Raw genomic sequence first — 18444 nt, 5'->3', positions numbered from 1 at the left:
CAAAAGTGCAGTGCAAAGCTTTTTCTTGATGGTGCCATAGTTTCAGTCCTTAGTTTGAAATACACTTTTGTTTTGAATTAGTTGACAAAAGTTGAGTTTTTTCCTACAGAACTATCCCGTATGGCAAAACACTTTTGTAGATTAGCAGGTAATGGAGTAGATAAGCATTATCAATACATTATCATTATATAAAATATTACTTTTGTTCTTTCCCCACTTCTCCTGGTTTTTCAGGTGAACGTCACAATGAGTGAGGACCTTAATGTTACACCATTCTGCCCACAGACATTTGGCCAGTATGCTCTTCAGGGTCATACCCTTGTGCACCTCTGGCCCGCTCTGCAATTGTTAGGTTGTTGCATTTATGTTGTGACTATTTTTGTGTCTGTAATTTCACCAGAGAGCAGACATAAACAGAAATAACCGTTGTCATCACTAGTAAATGTTTTGTTTACCTCGTCAGCAAACATGATAGAGACGCAATATTAGCAATAGTTTGGAATATAATGTAGTATATATCACATATTTATGTTTAAGTGACTTTCTTTATTTCTCACACTGTTCTTCTACGCATCTTCTTCTGCGTCCTTAAGTGGTTTGTAAAATGCCAGCCTTAATAAAATTGACATTTGAATAATTATTGTTCTTAATATTATTATTCTGATTATTATATGTATTTCACATCCCCGAGCTACTTGCATGCACTTCTCAGTGATTACTCTTTTGTCTCTCTTGTTGCTCCTTTGTCTCTTACACTCCAAAGCAAAGTGGCTTCATCCTGCTCTCTGTCCTACAACAATCATCTTTTTGCGCTACAAGCTCTGGGAAATAACAAGTTCAAGTGTGCGTTCTGTGCAACACTTGCCCCTCAGTGTTTCACCCGAGTTTCCCAGGGGAAAACACCGCTCATATTCAAGCATGAGTAACGAGGTAAAGAAAGCGGAGTGGGTGAGAAATTGTTGGTCCTGCTATTTAATGAAAGTGGGTTGTAATAGAGAGCTGTGCTGGGACAAGAAAGGTCCTCCCTCAGCTTGTTGAACTTGCTGATGTATGCTCTGTCACAATGTTGCTTAATTGACTTGTTTTGTGCCCAGCTGAAGGTTATTGCATCAAAAGAAGTAATTTTATCTGGCACCTGGAATCTGTAGTACTTTCTGTCCTGCAAGCTTCCATTTGTAGGCTACAGTCTGGACATTCTTTTAAGTATTATAATTTTAAACTTCATCCTCATGTTATTTTATCACGACTTAGCAAAAGAAATGTTACCATTATCTCAAAAGATCAAAGACTCAACTGGATAGCCAGCTTAACCCCCATCAGTGGTCAGCATATTTATAACTTTTAATCCTTTCCTGAGTTTCTTTGCTTTATTTCTAGCTTTTCCCTTGTTTTCTCTTCCTCCCTCTCTTCTCCCTTACTCATCTGTGGCCTTGGCCTTTGAGTCTTAAGTTTTTATGGCTGCATTAACAGGCACTGCTTGGCATTTGGGGGGCTATTAGAAGTCTTGTTGAGTCATTAGTCATGCGTTTGAAGTGTGATGTGGGCAGAGCACTGGCTTGGCCAGCGGGGGCCGTGACATGCATGGTGAGCTGGTCTCTATGCGAGCCAGACGGCTGACCTTTTCCAGCAGAATCCTCCACGACAAGAGAGGTGAAGTCTGAGTAATTAATGGTGTGAAACTGTGGTTGCTCATCACATCCCTTCCTTTCACGACGTCTTGTCACTCAGCCTTCAAGTGACACCGGCGGATGATCCACCTGGGAGGAGCAGAGAGGTAATGGATCTTCCTTTCTGTGTTTATCCCAGGTGGAGATCTCTCCCCAGCTGAATGCTTTCAAAGTTCATTTTGAACACGGATGATAATGAAACTGAAAAGAGGATCTGTGTGACAGCAAGACTAAAGCGAGTCATCCAGCTTCAGTGTGAGACAAGTTGACTTGAGCTGATTGTTTTTCCTTCATTTCAGTAAAAAGTTCTACCCTTTGAGGTTTAAAAAAATAACACATGCACTGCAGAGCATAATTAAAGTAACGATTAGATGCTGCTGAATTCTTCTGCTCTGAACGGTGTTGGTTTTGTCTGGGTAACTGAATTTGTTCTCTGTCAGAAAACAATGATACGACAAACGGGCTACTGACTGGTAGCCCGTCTGCATCAGTGCCTGCCTGAGCTGGAAGCTGTCAAACTGGCCCCAGGCTGTGGGAAAGATTAGAACCGCTGATGTCAGACTGACCGACGTCAATTTGGCACTTTTTACTTCGAAAGAGAGCTGACTGCTGTGCTGTCTTACACGTATATATGCTTTACAATGTGTGTGTTTGCAAGGCTTTGAACCTTTCGGTAAATGAATTTTCAAAATAATGAGTTATTATTGATGTTCATGCATTTGAGCATACTTGCACCAAGACAAAACTTCTGAGAATGATGATCACGTTTGAAAAATACTTAATTGTTAAGTTGTTATCCAATTATTTCCTTGTAGTGTTAAATTTAAAACCAACAAATAAAATTAGGGATGCACGATTATGGCCAAAATGATTATCATGCTTAGTTTGTTCAGTATTGTTTGTGGTTATTTATCACAATTATTCTTCAATTGTGTTGGCAAAAAATGTTTTCATTGCATTGTCATGTAAACACTCCTTTCACATTTTCATATCTGTACAAATCTTTGCATCCGGATAACATCAACACCACACTACTTTTACATTAAGCTACATACCTGTTAATTAAAACAGGGTGTTTATTCACCTTGCCTGTTGAAGTGTTTGTACATGCATGATGCATATGACTAAAATGCACACGGTGTTCAGTGGGCTCCTATCTTTGGTTGGTGATTTCAGTAAGTTTTGTCAGCTGTACGGGCTCACTTTTATGGACATCAGAGTTGATATTGGATGTTTTAAGTAAGTGACCAATTCATAGTGGTGTTGGCCAGAGGGGCCGATGGCGCGATATGGCAGCCTCGCTTCTGTCAGTCTGCCCCAGGGCAGCTGTGGCTACAACTGTAGCTTGCCTCCACCAGTGTGTGAATGTGAGAGTGAATGAATAGTGGTATTGTAAAGCGCCTTGGGTGCCTAGAAAAGCGCTATATAAATCCAATCCATTATTATTATTATTATTATTATTATAGTTTTTCTTGATATTCATGCATTCATTATACTTATACAGTTTGTGGTTTGTTTTCAGGTGGCTGAATAAGCTCATTGCAGACACAACTCTACAGCACTTTTTGCACATGATTAGTTCTCGGTTAGCAACACTTGGGCTAAATCAAGCGCTGTTGTTTGGAAATCAAAAGTATTTCCAAACAACAGAGGGTGATCCATTTGGAGGATAATCTCTTAATCTTCTCTTATGCCAGACATTTCAGTTTTGTTGTATATTTGTCTTTTAATGTAATTTTGCTCATCCACACTCGTCCGGAAAAACTCAAGCTGTGTGATGCAGGGAGCAGCTGTGACTGGCACATGCAGGAACAGGTTATGGATCTAATTTAGGGAGTGCCTCATTAGCTTTTGCTTTGAGTTTAGCATGCATTTTCAGTGTCTCTCGGTCACGTTCCTTTAATTGTGGGAAGCCAAAATCGTGAACATTAAAATTCAATGAACTGTGCAGCCCCAGATAAAGTATATTAACAAAGGTGTTGATAGTAGCTTGTCTATTAGAACATTGAAATGAAAAAACCCAAAGGGCAAAGAAAAAATCAGGGCATAATAAAGTAATCACCATAGATCATTAGGATTCTGCATACTACACATGTGTCATGGCAATTTTGTATATGTGGTTTTGTGTTGCTAAAGGGAAAATATGGAAAAATGCTTTTTCAAATGCATCACTTCGCATGGAAATGGCCAGAATTGGTGCAAAGACACACACATCACCAACATGAAGATTTTCATCCATGATTGCTCATAGCCCCATAATCTTGACTGGGGTCTTTTGGGTGATGTCAGCTGTCGGTCTGAGTGTTTGACTTTTCACCTCTCCATCGCTGCTCCGCCTCTACCATTAAGGGTTGCCTCCCGCCGACAAGCTGTCGGCTCCACTCAACCTGAACTAGTCTCCTAAATGAGGCTGGGTCCTGCTAGCGGGGCTTATGACAAGCTCTAAAACCACAGAGCGTCTCCCAGCTTACAGTGGCAATAACTCTGATAATGTACTCTTTCAGCTGGGCTAGATAATGCAAAAGAAAAAAGCAAAGGAAATAAAAGAATGGGAGTGTGTGAGAAAGATGAAAGAGAAGGCAAAAGAAGGAAAAAAATCACACAGGGAAACCCCTCCTGTTGTCAAGGTCACATCCTGAAAAGCCTGATTAACATGAGAAGGTGAGTGTGTTTGAGTGGATTCAGTTGTAGGGTCTGAGTAATGGCCAGTGAATGAGGTGCCGCTGGTTTTGCCTGTCCTCCCTGGTGCTTCAGTGTAATTAGCAAGGAGACTAACAAGCTTTAACGAGGCGGGCTTTTTATTAGAACTGCTAATTGCTCCATGCCAGGGGAATATTCAGGAAGCACAGGGAAGTGGAATTATAATACGTGTGTGTGTGTGTGTGTGTGTGTGTAAATGTGCAGTATCTGCTCAGAAAGACAATAACACTCAAAGACTGTATTTAGACAGGAATCTACATGTAAAATTGTTCACATGCTTATTTACATTCCCGTTTTCCCTTTTGAATTCACATGTGTATTCCATGTTTATAGGTGAGACAAATTAAAGGAAAAATTAGCATCTTCAGTTACCTTTGCGTATTTGTGCTTCTGTTTGGGTGTGCTTAGGTTTGATGTAACGCTCTAATCAAACTGAGATTTTCTTCCAATCATTTCAAGTTTCAAATGGTTGCATTTCCTTCTCTTTGCCCTGACTGAACTTTGTTAACTCAAATTATAAGGTTCTTTTTAGCTGACTCTCATTCAGGAATTTCTTTTTCGTATAAACTTGTTTATCTGCATGCTAGGCCTCGGTAATCATTCTTATCAGATTCACAAGTTAATGAAGAATATTCATTGGTTACTATGATTGATTTGAATAGGACACAGCAAGGATCTCCTGGTTGTAAATCAGCTGGCCAGCTGTGACCTTTCTGTGTGGAGTTTACATGTTGTCACTGCGTCTCCCACAGTCCAAAGACATGCAAGTTAGTTTTATTAGTGATATGAAGTTAGTGTCAGTGTGAACTTGGATGTGAATGGTTGTCTGACTCTCTGTGCTGGCCCTGCAATAGACTGGCATCCTGTCCAAGATTTACCCTGCCTTTTACTCATGACAGCTGGGATAAGCTCCAGCTACATCAGGGCCACGAAATGGACGAGCTGTTAAGGAACTGGATGTTTTGAACAAGCTCTGATTTCCTGAGAAAAGTTGCTTGATTTTTTTATTTTTCATATGCTAATTACTGATTCTGATTCCCTCTAGACTCCATGCACACATATCTTTTATTTAATTACAGTGTTGTCCTCATACTCAGTGATCAAACATGTCATGTAGTCTTACTGAGACAGATTTTGAATCTTTAACAGGGTGTCTCGGAGTTTCTAACACCAGCAGGTTGAAGTTCAGATGCTGTTTTTACAAAAGTCATTAGGAAAGAGAATCTGCCAGCTCGTTAAATTGCCTTTTGTAATGTCAGCCACAGTCAATTAGCTGCTCTGCCTTCATGCTCCATCCTTCATGATGTATTACATATAAAAATACTGTAACACTAATATATATATATATATATATATATATATATATATATATATATATATATATATATATATATATATATATATATATATATATATATATATCTGGGAGAACCTCAACATCTCCAAGTGTTTTACAGCAAAGCAACTTGTTCTCTGAAAGAATTTAACAGGACACGGTAGAATAGCCTCATTGCTGTGAGTTGTAATGAGATGTTTGATTTACTGTAGAAAATACAAGATGCCAGTGGCTGGATAACCAAAAATCTTGTTTTGTCTGTGGGTCAGCAACTCGAGCGGGCAGAAGCTGCTTTTTTTTGTACTGCACAATCCTTAAAATAGCAACAACTGAACACTGTCTGACTGTGTGGTATGACTGTAGGTAATTATATTGCTGAACAGGCTGCTTGCTGATGGATTATGCCACACCATGTATTTAACTGGAAGGAAGTAATAAATGATACACTGTATGTAGATGTAATATATATTTTTCCTTAATACCCCAAATAACAATATTTAGGTAAAAAATAATTGAGCTGAGCATACATCTGCAGAGCCAAAGTTGTATGTTGACTGTATTTACATGCATTCTGCTCTCTAATTCTTCTTAATATCAAATAACACTACCAAAAGTAAGTCTACTGCATCCTAAAGATAGTGTCTATTTTTAGCAATCCCTCCTTAAAACCACCTGCAGTGTGTGGTTGCACACACTCAAACACATGTAATTGCATTCTCAACCTGGATGTGCTGCCACAGCGCGGTGCTTTGCTACTTAGCCATAGTCGTACCTACACCACCAGGAGGATGTTATTCTTAAAATGTGTGACACTGGGAATCTTTACTGACTCCACGGGCAGCAGTCATGTTTGTTTATTTCCTCACGTCCTTGTCCATGTGCAAACCTTTGCAGCTTTCAGGTAATCCAGGTACTTAACAATTCTTTACATGGGATAGAGTGACATTATCAATGGGAAAAATGGCTCGTGCGTGTCATTCCATCCCAGTGAGACAGGTCACACATGTCACGCTTGTTACTGCACCAACCCGTATGACTGAATGAATTATTTTCCAGTGTGAAATTAGCTCTGTGGTGATGCAGCTTCAATTTCCTGTCCTGTTAGTTTGTTTCACCACATTTCTGATGTAGGCAGTGAGAAAAGAGTGACTGTCAGAATGACTCACAGCCTACATTTTGTGATTACATGCTATAGTATGAACTTCTTCCTGCAGAGCCTCCAGGGTACATCCTGTCTAAAATGTAGATGAGGTTATCAAAAAATTTGGCAGTCTGTTTTCCGCTGATGTTGCATAAATCATACATAAGTTTACTGTCAGCAGTGGAACAACAGATCTCATTTTCTTCCTAAACAATTAAAAAGGTTTTGTCAGACACAGAATAAAAAGTTTTCCCACTGTGTGCAATTATCCCATTTCAGCATTCAACACATCAGTTCTTAACGGCTTGACAGCTTATTAACTGTTTACTGATGTACAGTTGTGGTAAGACATACGCATACACTCATTATGGGCATGAATGTCATGGTAGTTTTGGGCTTTTAAGGCATTCTTTGAACTAAAAATAAGTTTTAATGTATTTTGGGTTTAAATTGGGATACATACAGACCCAAATATATGCATATATCCCCCACTAATATTTGGTTTAATCTCTACTATCAATCTGCACCGAAATCAGTCAATTTTGGTAACAATCAACAAGCTTCTCGCATTGGTGGTCAAATAGCTCAGTCTTTGTCTCGTCGGACCATAAAACTTTTCTCCAAAAGGCATTTGGCTTGTCCATGTGGGCAGCTACAAATTTCACTCGAACTTGGAGGTGTGGGTTTTGGAGCAGGGGCTTCTTTTTTGGTCCGCACCCTCTCAGTCCATGGCGATTTCAAACTGTCTTCACTGTGGAGAGTGACGGTGGTGTTCCAGGAGTTTCTAGTTCATGGCAGGCTTGTGCAATTGTTGGCTCCTTGGTTGTTCCTGAATATTCTAACCAATTTCCTCTCATCTGAGGGTAACACTTTGGGTCTTCTACAGACCTTGGCAAACCGGTGATACATCAGAATAACTTGAACTTACATACAATTGTTTGAAGTGGTGATGTTGAAATCTTAAATTGTTTAGAGATAGCTCCAAAAGATCTTCCCAGTCTGTGTAGATCTAGTATTTTTCACTGAGTTCCTTGGATTCTCCAATAGTTGTGGATATTGGTTAATCCAGTGAGTGCTGCTGTCAAAGAAGAACTGCCAGTTGTAGCCAGACATGATCACTAGTAAGCCTTGACCTTGACAAGTTAAAAGGCACTGTGGAAGATTTAAGGAAGTCGATATATGTATATATTTGAGCTTGTTTGTATGCATTTGACCCTGAGTGGATTCGAGAAAGTCCAGAATAGATTCAAACATGTGCACCCAGTTCTTGTATTTAAAGTGATTTAAAGATGTTTTTCTAACCAAGAAAAGCAATCATTAAAAGCCCAAAATTACCGTGACATTTATGCCCAGGATGAGTGTATGTAAACTTCTGACCACAACTGTTGGTGTAGCAGGCGTTGAGTGGCTCTGTGATGTGGTCGTTTAAACATTAGCCTTACATGTAAAAGATATCTGGTTTGAGATCAGCTTCATGAGGTCAAAAACTAGTGTACTCCTAGTGCCGGTCCCAGGCCCAGATAGATGGATGTGCTGCATCAGGTAGGGCATCCTATCTAACAGTCTGTGCCAAATCAAACGTGCATGTCCATCTGCTGTGGAATTTCCTTGGGAAATTAGTGAGCAGCTGAAAATTCCCATCACAGGTGTAGCAGGATTTGAGCGTGGCCACCAGCTGTGGTAGAGCAAGATGATCGTTTGGACGTCGTCATCTGTCCAATTTTCTTCTTAGCTTGTGCTTCTTGTTCCAGACACCATCTAATTAGTAGCTCACGACTCAGAGACAGCGATTCAAAACAGTGTGGGGTCATGGTCAATGGTCACTGAAAAACTAAAAGGTCAGACAGATCAAGGCTTTCGGTCTTATATTTTAACACAGCAACACAAATTGTGATCAATATTTTGGAATCCAGGCCCAGAGTACAGCAGAGGATCTCAGTGTTTTCATTCTTTTCAGCCACTTAAAATAAATGAGGGTTCGATTTTATCATCCTCGAGTTGTTTTGAGTATATTTTACACAGCCTGCTTTGTTTCTCCAGGCTCTCAATGCAAACTTAAATCCTTAAAAAAAAGTCCCTGACCCTCACACGCTGCCTCCCCTCTGCTTCCTTAATATTCAGCTTTGTGAAAATGAGGATGAAGACAAAAAGCCCTGCATTGTGTCCAAAATGCACCCCTCGGCCTCAGCATTAACACCCCTCACACTCCCCTCCCTCTGTTGTTTTCCTCCTCTTCCCCCTGACAGGCTGCTGAGAAGCCCTTAATATTGGTTGTGAATGTTTTATGGTATTATGTCTGTACCAGGATTTGAGAGTATGTGTGTGTGTGCTTATTTTAATCTGAGAGATTTGCATCACACTCCCTTTGCTGCTTGCAAAACAGGCCTTATGAAGCAGAGACAATAACATAATTATGAAAATGAAATGTGTTGGGATAGAAGCTAATTCAAATTCTAGATCTGGGAAATATTATTACAACACAAGCCAAAATGCATCCAACAAAACTCAAAGTTATTTCATAACTGCTAGACAGATGATAATAACGTCGGTGCATAATTTTAAAAACAGCATTAGTACATCTTTATGTGCAGCTCACACTCATTTCCTTTGCAAAGTGCAATTAAATGTTAATCATTTAATTCATAACTTAATTAATTAAATTGATTAAATGATACACAAACAAACTAAACTTGCTTAAATGTGCCAGTTTTAGCTTGTGCCAAGAGTCTTGGTCAAAAATGTTTTTTGTGCGATATAATGTCCTTCTCTGCGTGGACCTGCATCGAAAGAAACAATCACTAATTGGAGTGAAGGAACTGGCTAAACCTTGCATGAAATTGCCATCAGTGGTCCATTGTTGAGTGTGTGTCCCTCTGCAGCTCCACCCCAGCAGTCTGCCCATTGACTTCAGAGGGTGCTCAATCAGCTATGAAGCCTGTGGTGTTGCAGGGTGGAGCGAGGAAGATGTTTGTGTGTGTGAGGAAAATAATGCATGGCTGTCTGCATCTGTGAGTGACATGGGAAGAGATAACAGGCACATTTATTGAACTATTTATTTTTCTTCTGAGGGATTTCTTGTATTTTACTTTACAGTGAGAAAGTAAAGGGGATAAGTGAAGGAGAGGTGCATGGATGTAGGGTAAAGAGGGTGTTGTGTGAAGGGGATAGATGGAGGGGGGTGATAGGAGGTTGATGGGGGCCGGGGGGGGGGGGGGGGGGGGGGGGTTTCGTAAGTAGGGTGGGTGTGGGATAATATTGGGGCGGTGTATGTGGCGGGGGTCTTGGATTGGACTGTAATCCTTTAGTCCTGGTTTGAAATAACCCTGCACAGTCTGGGACAAACAATATGACAGGGTCTCTCTCTCTCAGACACACACACACACACACACACACACACACACACACACACACACACTGAACATATTGCCTGGCTCAGAGTGGTGAGACTGGCTTTGGCTGACGTTACTTCATCATGACAAAATGTCTTCAACGGGAGCTCACTGATCTGCAAAAGAAGGTTTGTTCTTACTTCTGTAGAGGAGAGTTTACATTTTACGCATTAAGTGAGATTTTTTGGTGGTGCATAAAGTAAAGAGAGCATGTTGCACTCAGAAGTGCAAGTTTGAGCATATTCAGGGGTGACTGTTTGTCTAATATTGAAAAATGCAAAAATGGATGGGCTGTTCATGCTTGAAAACCCTTCAGTGTGGCTAAATTAAAACAATTCTGCGAAGAAGAGTGGGCCAAAATTCTTCCACAGCGATGTGAAAGACACACTGCCAGTCACTGAAAATGCTTAATTGCAGTTCTTGCTGCCAAGAGTGGCACAAGTAGTTATTAGGTCTAGGGGGCGATTACTTTTTCACACAGGGCCTGCTAGGTCTGGATAGTTGTTTTTCCCTTAATTATTAAATAATTGCATTTTGTATCGACTCAGGTTGTTTTTGTCTAATATTAAAATTTTTTGATCATCTGAAATATGTAAGTGTGACGAATACACAACAAAATAATAAAACAGGAAGGGGGCAAATGCTTATTCACAGCACTGTATGCTTGAGGTCATTAGGCACGAAGAGCACTTGGCTCCCTTCTGGTGAGGTTACTCTTGTGGTCCTATTTTGTCTTTTCTCAGTGCTACATCTGTTAGCATTAAACTATGGTTTTTCTCAGATTGCTGTCACATTTTCCAAACATTGCTTACAGATATGTATGTGAAAGTAAGTAGTCACATCATCAAATGTAATATTACTCATGTGATATTGAATATAATATTGAATAGTAGTAAGGCCGTTCTACGGAAGAGGATTAGGGCCACTGGAAAAAAAAGATGTGCCCACTTTTTTTTTCCAGTGGCCCTAATCCTCTTCCGTACCATTCCAAGTAAAATCAGTCAAATCTAAAATAAGGTTTCCATCTGATCCCCTCAGAACATATTTAATGAAGCTATGCAAAATTGTACTTTCCTACTATGAACATTTGTGCCATTTAAAAAAAATCAGAGTTTAAATGCATTTTTCACACCTGAAAATTCATGTAGCTATCTCCTTTACGTAAGAGGGCTCAAAAAGGCTGGGAAAATGAAGACAAATTCAAATGCACCACCTGATGTACTTCGAGGGTCTGTGCATCAGAAAATACTCATTTTGCATGGTTTCAATGAATCAGTTGTTGTATAAAAACAAAACGAAAACAGCTGATTCTCAGGGGATCAGATTGTCAGCGATTATATAGTGAAGTGGGAAAACCTATGACTTATTTAAAAAATACAGACATCTAGACACTTTTCCATGCTACTTCCTCTTCTGCAAATGTACAGCTTTGTTGCAACTGTACTGCTTTTCAACATTTGAGAACTCCATGCATTAATCGTGTGAGCCTCTCATCATGCTTTCTATACTCTAAAGGTCTCACTTACTATCTGCTGTCAGTCATTTCTTCTGTTTACTGTCAAGTGGAAAAAACATTTTCACAGGTCATCATTTTTTATATGACTTTATTACTTCCTCACGTTGTGATAGATTAAAATTGTCCCACTCGTCTTTACATTGTTCCTTAAGTTCATTGAAGTTTTCAGCCATTTGTTTATGCACAGCTCTCCGCAGGTCTTGCCACAGCATTTTGATCGGGCTGAGATCTGGACCAAGTCCAGTTACATTTTCTTTTCCCGTCCCTCTGTTGTAGTTTGCTGGTGTGCTTCAGCTCATTGCAATTTCACATTTGATTCTGAATGCTTTGATATACAGAGGAATTCATGGTCACAGTGACTACAAGCTGAAATCATCACCCATCCACCACTGTGCTGGACAGTGGTGGATGGGTGGTGCTATGCTGTGTTTGGTTTTGGCAGAAAGATTCTGTTGTGCGTCAAAGTTTCATCTGTCCACAGGACATTGTGTCAGAGGTCTAGTGATTTCTCCAGGTGCTGTTTAGTCTTTTTTTTCTAATTCTTCTATCATGATTTTTTTTTTTTTTTTTTTGCCGTGATTTAGCATGCTAACTGAGGCCTGTAAAGTTGAGATGTAGCATTTGGATTTTTTGCACGTTCTCTGAACATCTGACTTAGAGGTCACTTTGCTAGGACCTCTAACCTGTGAAGATTGTGGCATTGTGTTAACATACGCTTGAGTGCTCCAGACTAATAAACTCACACTTGCTGATTATCTAAGTGTTATTATTAAGTGTATTTGGTCATCAGCACTTGCTGCTTCTTAACCTCTTTATTCCTTTGCAAGTGAAGGTAAACTTAGTTTTTTCAAAGGACTGCATATGTTAAAAACATCTGTCATTGTCTGATGAGTCAGTCCATAGCATACACTTTACTTACTATACTTTGTAGCACCGGCATGCTTGCTACACATGACTGCCTGCTGGAACGAGCTGCATTTAATTGTCTGCTGCCAGACGAACTGCATATAAACAAGTTTCAGGCTAGATGCAAATTTCAGAGATAACACTGGCTTGAAAATGTACAAATGGGCTTGCGTTAAATGAAAACTGCATCATCGCTGTTAGATAACATGTAAAAATAAAGACACACAATGTTAGAGAGAGCTAGAACCTCTTCTGTCTGTTGTCCCTTGGTCAACCATAGACCACCTGCTGCCAGACTGGCTGTGCTCAGCTTCTGCTAGCGCTGTCATATGGCAACCACACGTTTGCATACACACGCGCATGCATGCTGTCAGGGTTCCTGGGTCGGTGACCCAGTATTTTCAGTTCACGTTCACTGTTTATCTTCTGCCTGTTCCACTTCCTGTTTTATTGTGTTAGCCTTGGTCCATGTGCATTATGTTCCGTCCTCTTCCCGTTTATCATTAGTTCATTATGTTCAGCTGTGTACTCACCAGGTTCTAATCTCTCATCACTCAGCCTGTGTATTTATGTCCCTCAGTTCAACCAGTCCAATGTCGTGTCATTGATGTTATTGTGATGTTGTCTCTCCGTCTGTATGTTCAGTTAGTCAGTCAGTGCTTCAGTCAGTCGTCCAGCCAGCCATTTTCTCCCTTTGATCTGTTCATCCACTCCTTATAATAAATCGTCACCTACCTGCGAGTCCTGCGTTTGGGTTCCTTCTTCCTCGCCTCCACCCAACCGCTGACACATGCGTGCTGTAACTATATCTGGTTCAGGGGTGTTGAAGTCTGGCAGGCGGCTAATATTGTCTGAATGCCACATCTTTATGCATGGATGTGCACATTTGCAAATATACAGATAGAGAAAGACAGAGTTACATGTGCATACACACTCACATGCACAGAGGCAAGCAGAGTGGCAGCAGCTGTCTTCTGTCTGAATCCACAATCAACCCAACATCCAAATAACACATTCAAGTCCTTTCTAGTGTAATTTGAGGCCAGACAGATATTGTCGCATATGGCTGTACCTTTTTTCTGTTTTTCTTGTTTTAGGGCGTCATGAGCAGCTCGGTTTTTCACATTTCACTCAGAATTATTCCAGAAACACTGCTCACTTCTCTGCAATCAGAAAACCTCTGTAAGAGGTCCTTCCTCTGGCCCCCTAAATGTCTGTGTGCGTGCATGTATATATGCATAGGCTGAGTGGCAACTTCACTATAAATTGGCACTTAAGATTTGAAGCCACACGGCACAAAGGAAAGAAAAGAGTGGAGGAAAAAAGCAAAGCTCTTTTACCATTTAAGTGCTTTAGTAATCACTGCTCTGAAGGTCTTTTGACATATTTGGATTTGTCAGAAAATCTTGGGTATGTTATTTTTCAGATATGTCTGAATGCTTCCTCTCATGAGCAAAAAGCAGCCTGTGGCTAAATGCGGTGCAGGGTGTCATTTCAAAGTGAAATTCAAAGCTGTTATAAGTTACTGCATCTCCACAGTTGGGCCTTTTAGAGCAATTAGAGCTCTTTTATGCAAGATCTTCAAATCATGACTAAACCGCTGCTGATGGTTTTTAGGGTATTGATATTTGGCTTTGCAGAAAACTGTGCACGAGGTGAAACTGACTACTCTAGACTTTTTAAAACGTTTATTTTATTTTATTTGTTTGATATACTGCAAGTGTTGTGCCCATAAAGACACCATGTTTCGTTTGTCTAGTATTTTTCTGTCTGTTCTATTTAAATAATACTTTTAAACAGGTAATCATCACATAATCAATCAAATAATGAATCAATAATAATCTTTTGCATTTCCATATGTTTTTGTTTGCAGTATGACCCCGAAAACTCAGGCTTCATCAGTACAGAGCGGTTCAGGGACCTGCTGGCCACCCATGGCTCTGAGCTCGACCCCCACAAACTGGAAGTCCTGTTGGCCCTTGCTGATGGCAATGCTGATGGAAAGATCTGTTATCAGGACTTTGTCAACCTGGTGAGATGATTTAACTTTCTGTAACTCTGTATTATCCATAAAGATGGTTATGTGAGAAAATCCCACTACATCAGCAGTTTCTGAAATACTGTGCCTAGCACCAATATGCGTCGACATGTCTACTTGAGTTACTGCCATGTGATTGATTGACTGGATATTTGCTTTTTGATCAGCTGAACGACTATACTTAATAAAGTGTCTGGTGAGTGTCAAAGACTCAATACTTATGACTTCACGTGGACGTCACACCTTTTCTCTTAATTGTGATGACATTAAAGCTTCCACAAACCCGAAGGCTAAAGAATATCTAATACGCCAAAGCAAAACATACGTTGCAAGCAGTAGAGTACAACTCTAAACACTAGAGACATTAAAAAGACTGATTAAAAATTGTTCATAGTACTCTGTATGAGGCCAAAACTGTTTGAAGTATGGCCAAGACTTGTTAATTGTCTCCTAATGTGCAGCAACTGAGATTTATTTGTGACTTGTGGAACAGTTTTTTTTTTTTTGCCACATCTGGAACTTTTTCAGCTTTACATCCACCATATTCCAAAATCACCTCAGCTACACAAGATTGCTCCTAATAGGAAATAACTCCCTGTCTGGTGAGAATTACCCCTCCTAAGGCTCACCTTGCCCCACTTACAGTTTCACCTTCAAACCACAGCCCGCCGCTGATTGTCCAAGGTCTCACTCAAGTCTCTTCAGCCTTGCTAGCTTCTTCATAACCTTTTCTTTTCTTTTTTCTTGCTGCTATACCTCGTGGGAGACTCAACTGCTGACCCAGGATACTGTGAAGTGGTCTTATGTGGTACACAATAACTACTGGGTGGCTAAGGGATGCGGTGGGGGTGTACATCTCTGTACAGACTGTAGGGAATTCATTGTTGTCTCTGACTGTAAGAGAGTCCATCTCTCCCTGTCTCTCTTGTTCTTCGGAGCTGTTTATTGTGTGATACAGTGGGTGAGGAATGAGGCCTGTAGGAAGCTTGGAAAAATGTCAAAAGGACATTTTCTATTTGGTGCATTCATGTCACGTGAGAGCCTGTGGGTCATGGTGTGCAACTGGAAGTGGGACAGAAAGGAATGGAGGTCTGCGTGCGTGTGGATCTTTGTGTACAATATAGTGAAGTATAGTTTATACATTCACAGAGGCAGCACCAACAGCAGCTAAACACATAAGAGAGAAAGGAGTGACTCATGGTTATGGTAATAAGGTGTGCATGTTTGAGTAAATAGGTGCTAAAATTTCAGATTTGTAAAGCATTTATCATCATCTTCCAGTTACTCACTGCTTTGCACTGGTGGATTACAAAGGTTGACCATCTTTAGACATTTCCTGAGCTTTGTAAAAAACATAGTAAGGTTTTTTTATAGTAAGTTGAATTTCGATGACCTTAACACTAACATTGAACTGTTTCGATTGATCAACAGTAAAAATGTTGTTGGTGGGATCCTTCACATGTGAACCCACAGCTCTGTGAAAAGGCTTGTGAAACATTTTATGACTATCTGAAGAAATGCGTGGTATGTAAACACGCAGGCACGATGCTCAAAAGTACCAACTGCAAACTGGGAGCTTGAGGCAGAGAAAGAAGGACTGCAGCAAAGAAAGAGCGGAGTAGAGGAGTAGGGAGGAATAGCAGAAAAGGAGGCAAAGGAAAGGACAGACAGAGACAAACTGTGAGGGTTTTATTTGTTGCGCCATCTCTCCCTTGCACCACAGCTCTTCCATCAGCGTGATTGTCAGTAATTGCCTGCTCACTGCTCCATCACAGTTAGCTTTCATATCACTGCTCGCTCGCTTTCTTCATCCTCTCTAACTCTTTACCTTTCCACCTGCCTTTCTTGCATTGAATAAACCAGCAGGTTCCAGCTCTTTATTTCTTTCTTATTTTGTATGCTTATTACATTCTCCTTTACATTTGTCTCCTTGTATTTAACTCTCTCTCATACATCACCCTGATGTGTTGCATTTTTTTTACAGCTTTCCTGGGCAGAAAATAGCTACGTAATGTGTTTATACTTTACAAAATATCTACACTTTTAACCACTCAGTTTCTCGCCCGAGTGGAATAAATTCAGGTAATGCTCATAACTTATGATGCATGCTCGCATGTCCTGTTTTGTGTTATGTATACCTGAGAGAGCTTGAGCTTTATGTTAGTTTTTTTTCTTCTTTTATGTGGACGTTTGTTTATGCTGGTGTAAGATCTCCCAACATCTTTTTGTTTTTGTGATTCGACACAATCGTCGACATTCAGGCAGGAAAACACGTGGAGACAGTGAAACGCAATCCAAGACACATTGTGGAAATGCCAAAACACACAGTGGCATATGAGAAAGGATTTTCTGTTATGACAGTGGAAGTTGTTTTAATTGTTTCACTTGGCTTGGAAAGCAGTCCACCAGGAATGTGGACGGATGACGTTGTTTTGTGTGTTGCGGTAAATGTTAAGCCTGGTTGAACTTTTTTTTAGTGTGACCACCTTGTGTGCGTGTGTGTCTTTGCCTGTGCTTTTTTAAAAGCCGCTCTGTTGATGCCAACATTGTGCGCTCTGCCAAAAAGCTGAGGGTAATCCAACAAAACAGATGAAACTCAGGGCTGACCTGGTGGAGCTAACGGAGGCATTAAGGCATAAACCGCATACTAACACACTTCTATAGTCTCTTTTCAGCCTTCATCATATTTCTTCTGATCCTCCGCCTATTTGTCCTTCTCTGTCCCCTTCTTGTTGTACTTGTTTCTTCCTCTGCCTCTTCTTCCGTCTCTTTTCTCTGATTGTATTTTCCACTGATCAAACAGAGAAATTGTCTCTTCCTAGCCGAACGCTCATCAGTGCCTCTCACCTCTTCTGCCCCTCTCCCTTCTCCTCTTGGCAGCGAGAAAACAGACAGAACATTATTCTTTCTTTTGTGCCTCGCAAAGACGAGAGGAATCACAGTTGCTTCACACGAAGAATTGACTGTCTTTATGGGGCATGGCTGCCTGGGGGGGATGTCTGTGAGAGCGCTTGCTTCGGTGTGCGGTCTCGAAGTGGCCATGGTAACCTGTAATCATTTTCCCACAGTTCTCTGTGACTGATATAAAGGCTGAAATAATTGGCTTTTTTGAAGTTTGTCTCCAAACAATGAGTCCTAAGACTCTAAAAGTCTCATTAAAAAGCGTCAGAAGAACTATCAGACAACTGTTCAGAGATTTTATTGTTTTTCTGATTTCGTGTATTCCTTCTTATCTTTATTTCTCGTGCAGTTTCTGTTAAACTGAGCTTAGCTGTGATAAATGTCTTTGCTTTCAAGATGTAAACAAGAAGATAAGCCTGCTGGCTTTAAACTAAAATGTTCCTTCTGATAAGCCAGTGCTCGTACTTGAATAAACATCAATTGAAGCTTTCTTACACATCGCAATTTTGAAGCCAATTTAAAGTTGTAGCTTTTGAAGATCCAGTATTACCGTCCACATCTACCTCTATTGCCAACAGCTCCGCTGCCACAACACATTTATGTTTTTTTCCCCAATCTCTGCCCTTGCTGAAAACAATAACACTCATCCTTATTGCCTTAAAGTAGCATCTGCTAACTGACACATCTGGGCTTCCTGCAGTTCTAGAGACACAGACATAGCCGTAAAATTGAGTTATGGAGTGTCACATAAACAGAGCGGAGCTGGAAACAGATTGGGGGAGGAGGGAAAGACTGGGACCGATAGCCAGAGTGAGAGAAGGATGGAGATGTGGGACAAGAATCTTATAAA

The 18444-nt window shown here is 40.4% G+C and overlaps 1 protein-coding gene across 2 annotated transcripts in view; it reads left to right on the top strand.

The window, feature by feature from the left end:
* rhbdl3 (rhomboid, veinlet-like 3) overlaps window positions 1-18444 on the top strand; it is an 82616-nt gene that overhangs the window by 37970 nt on the left and 26202 nt on the right. For both annotated transcript variants that reach the window (XM_080879251.1, XM_080879250.1), the window contains one exon: window positions 14529-14687. In XM_080879251.1, the coding sequence (XP_080735377.1) occupies window positions 14529-14687 (159 nt within the window). The remainder of the gene's footprint in view (window positions 1-14528; window positions 14688-18444) is intronic.

This window comes from Rhamphochromis sp. 'chilingali' (genome assembly GCF_963969265.1).
Source record: "Rhamphochromis sp. 'chilingali' genome assembly, chromosome: 4".
NCBI classification, from domain to species: Eukaryota; Metazoa; Chordata; class Actinopteri; order Cichliformes; family Cichlidae; genus Rhamphochromis; species Rhamphochromis sp. 'chilingali'.
The sequence above is the reverse complement of the archived record's forward strand: the minus strand, read 5'-3'. Positions and strand labels throughout refer to the sequence as shown.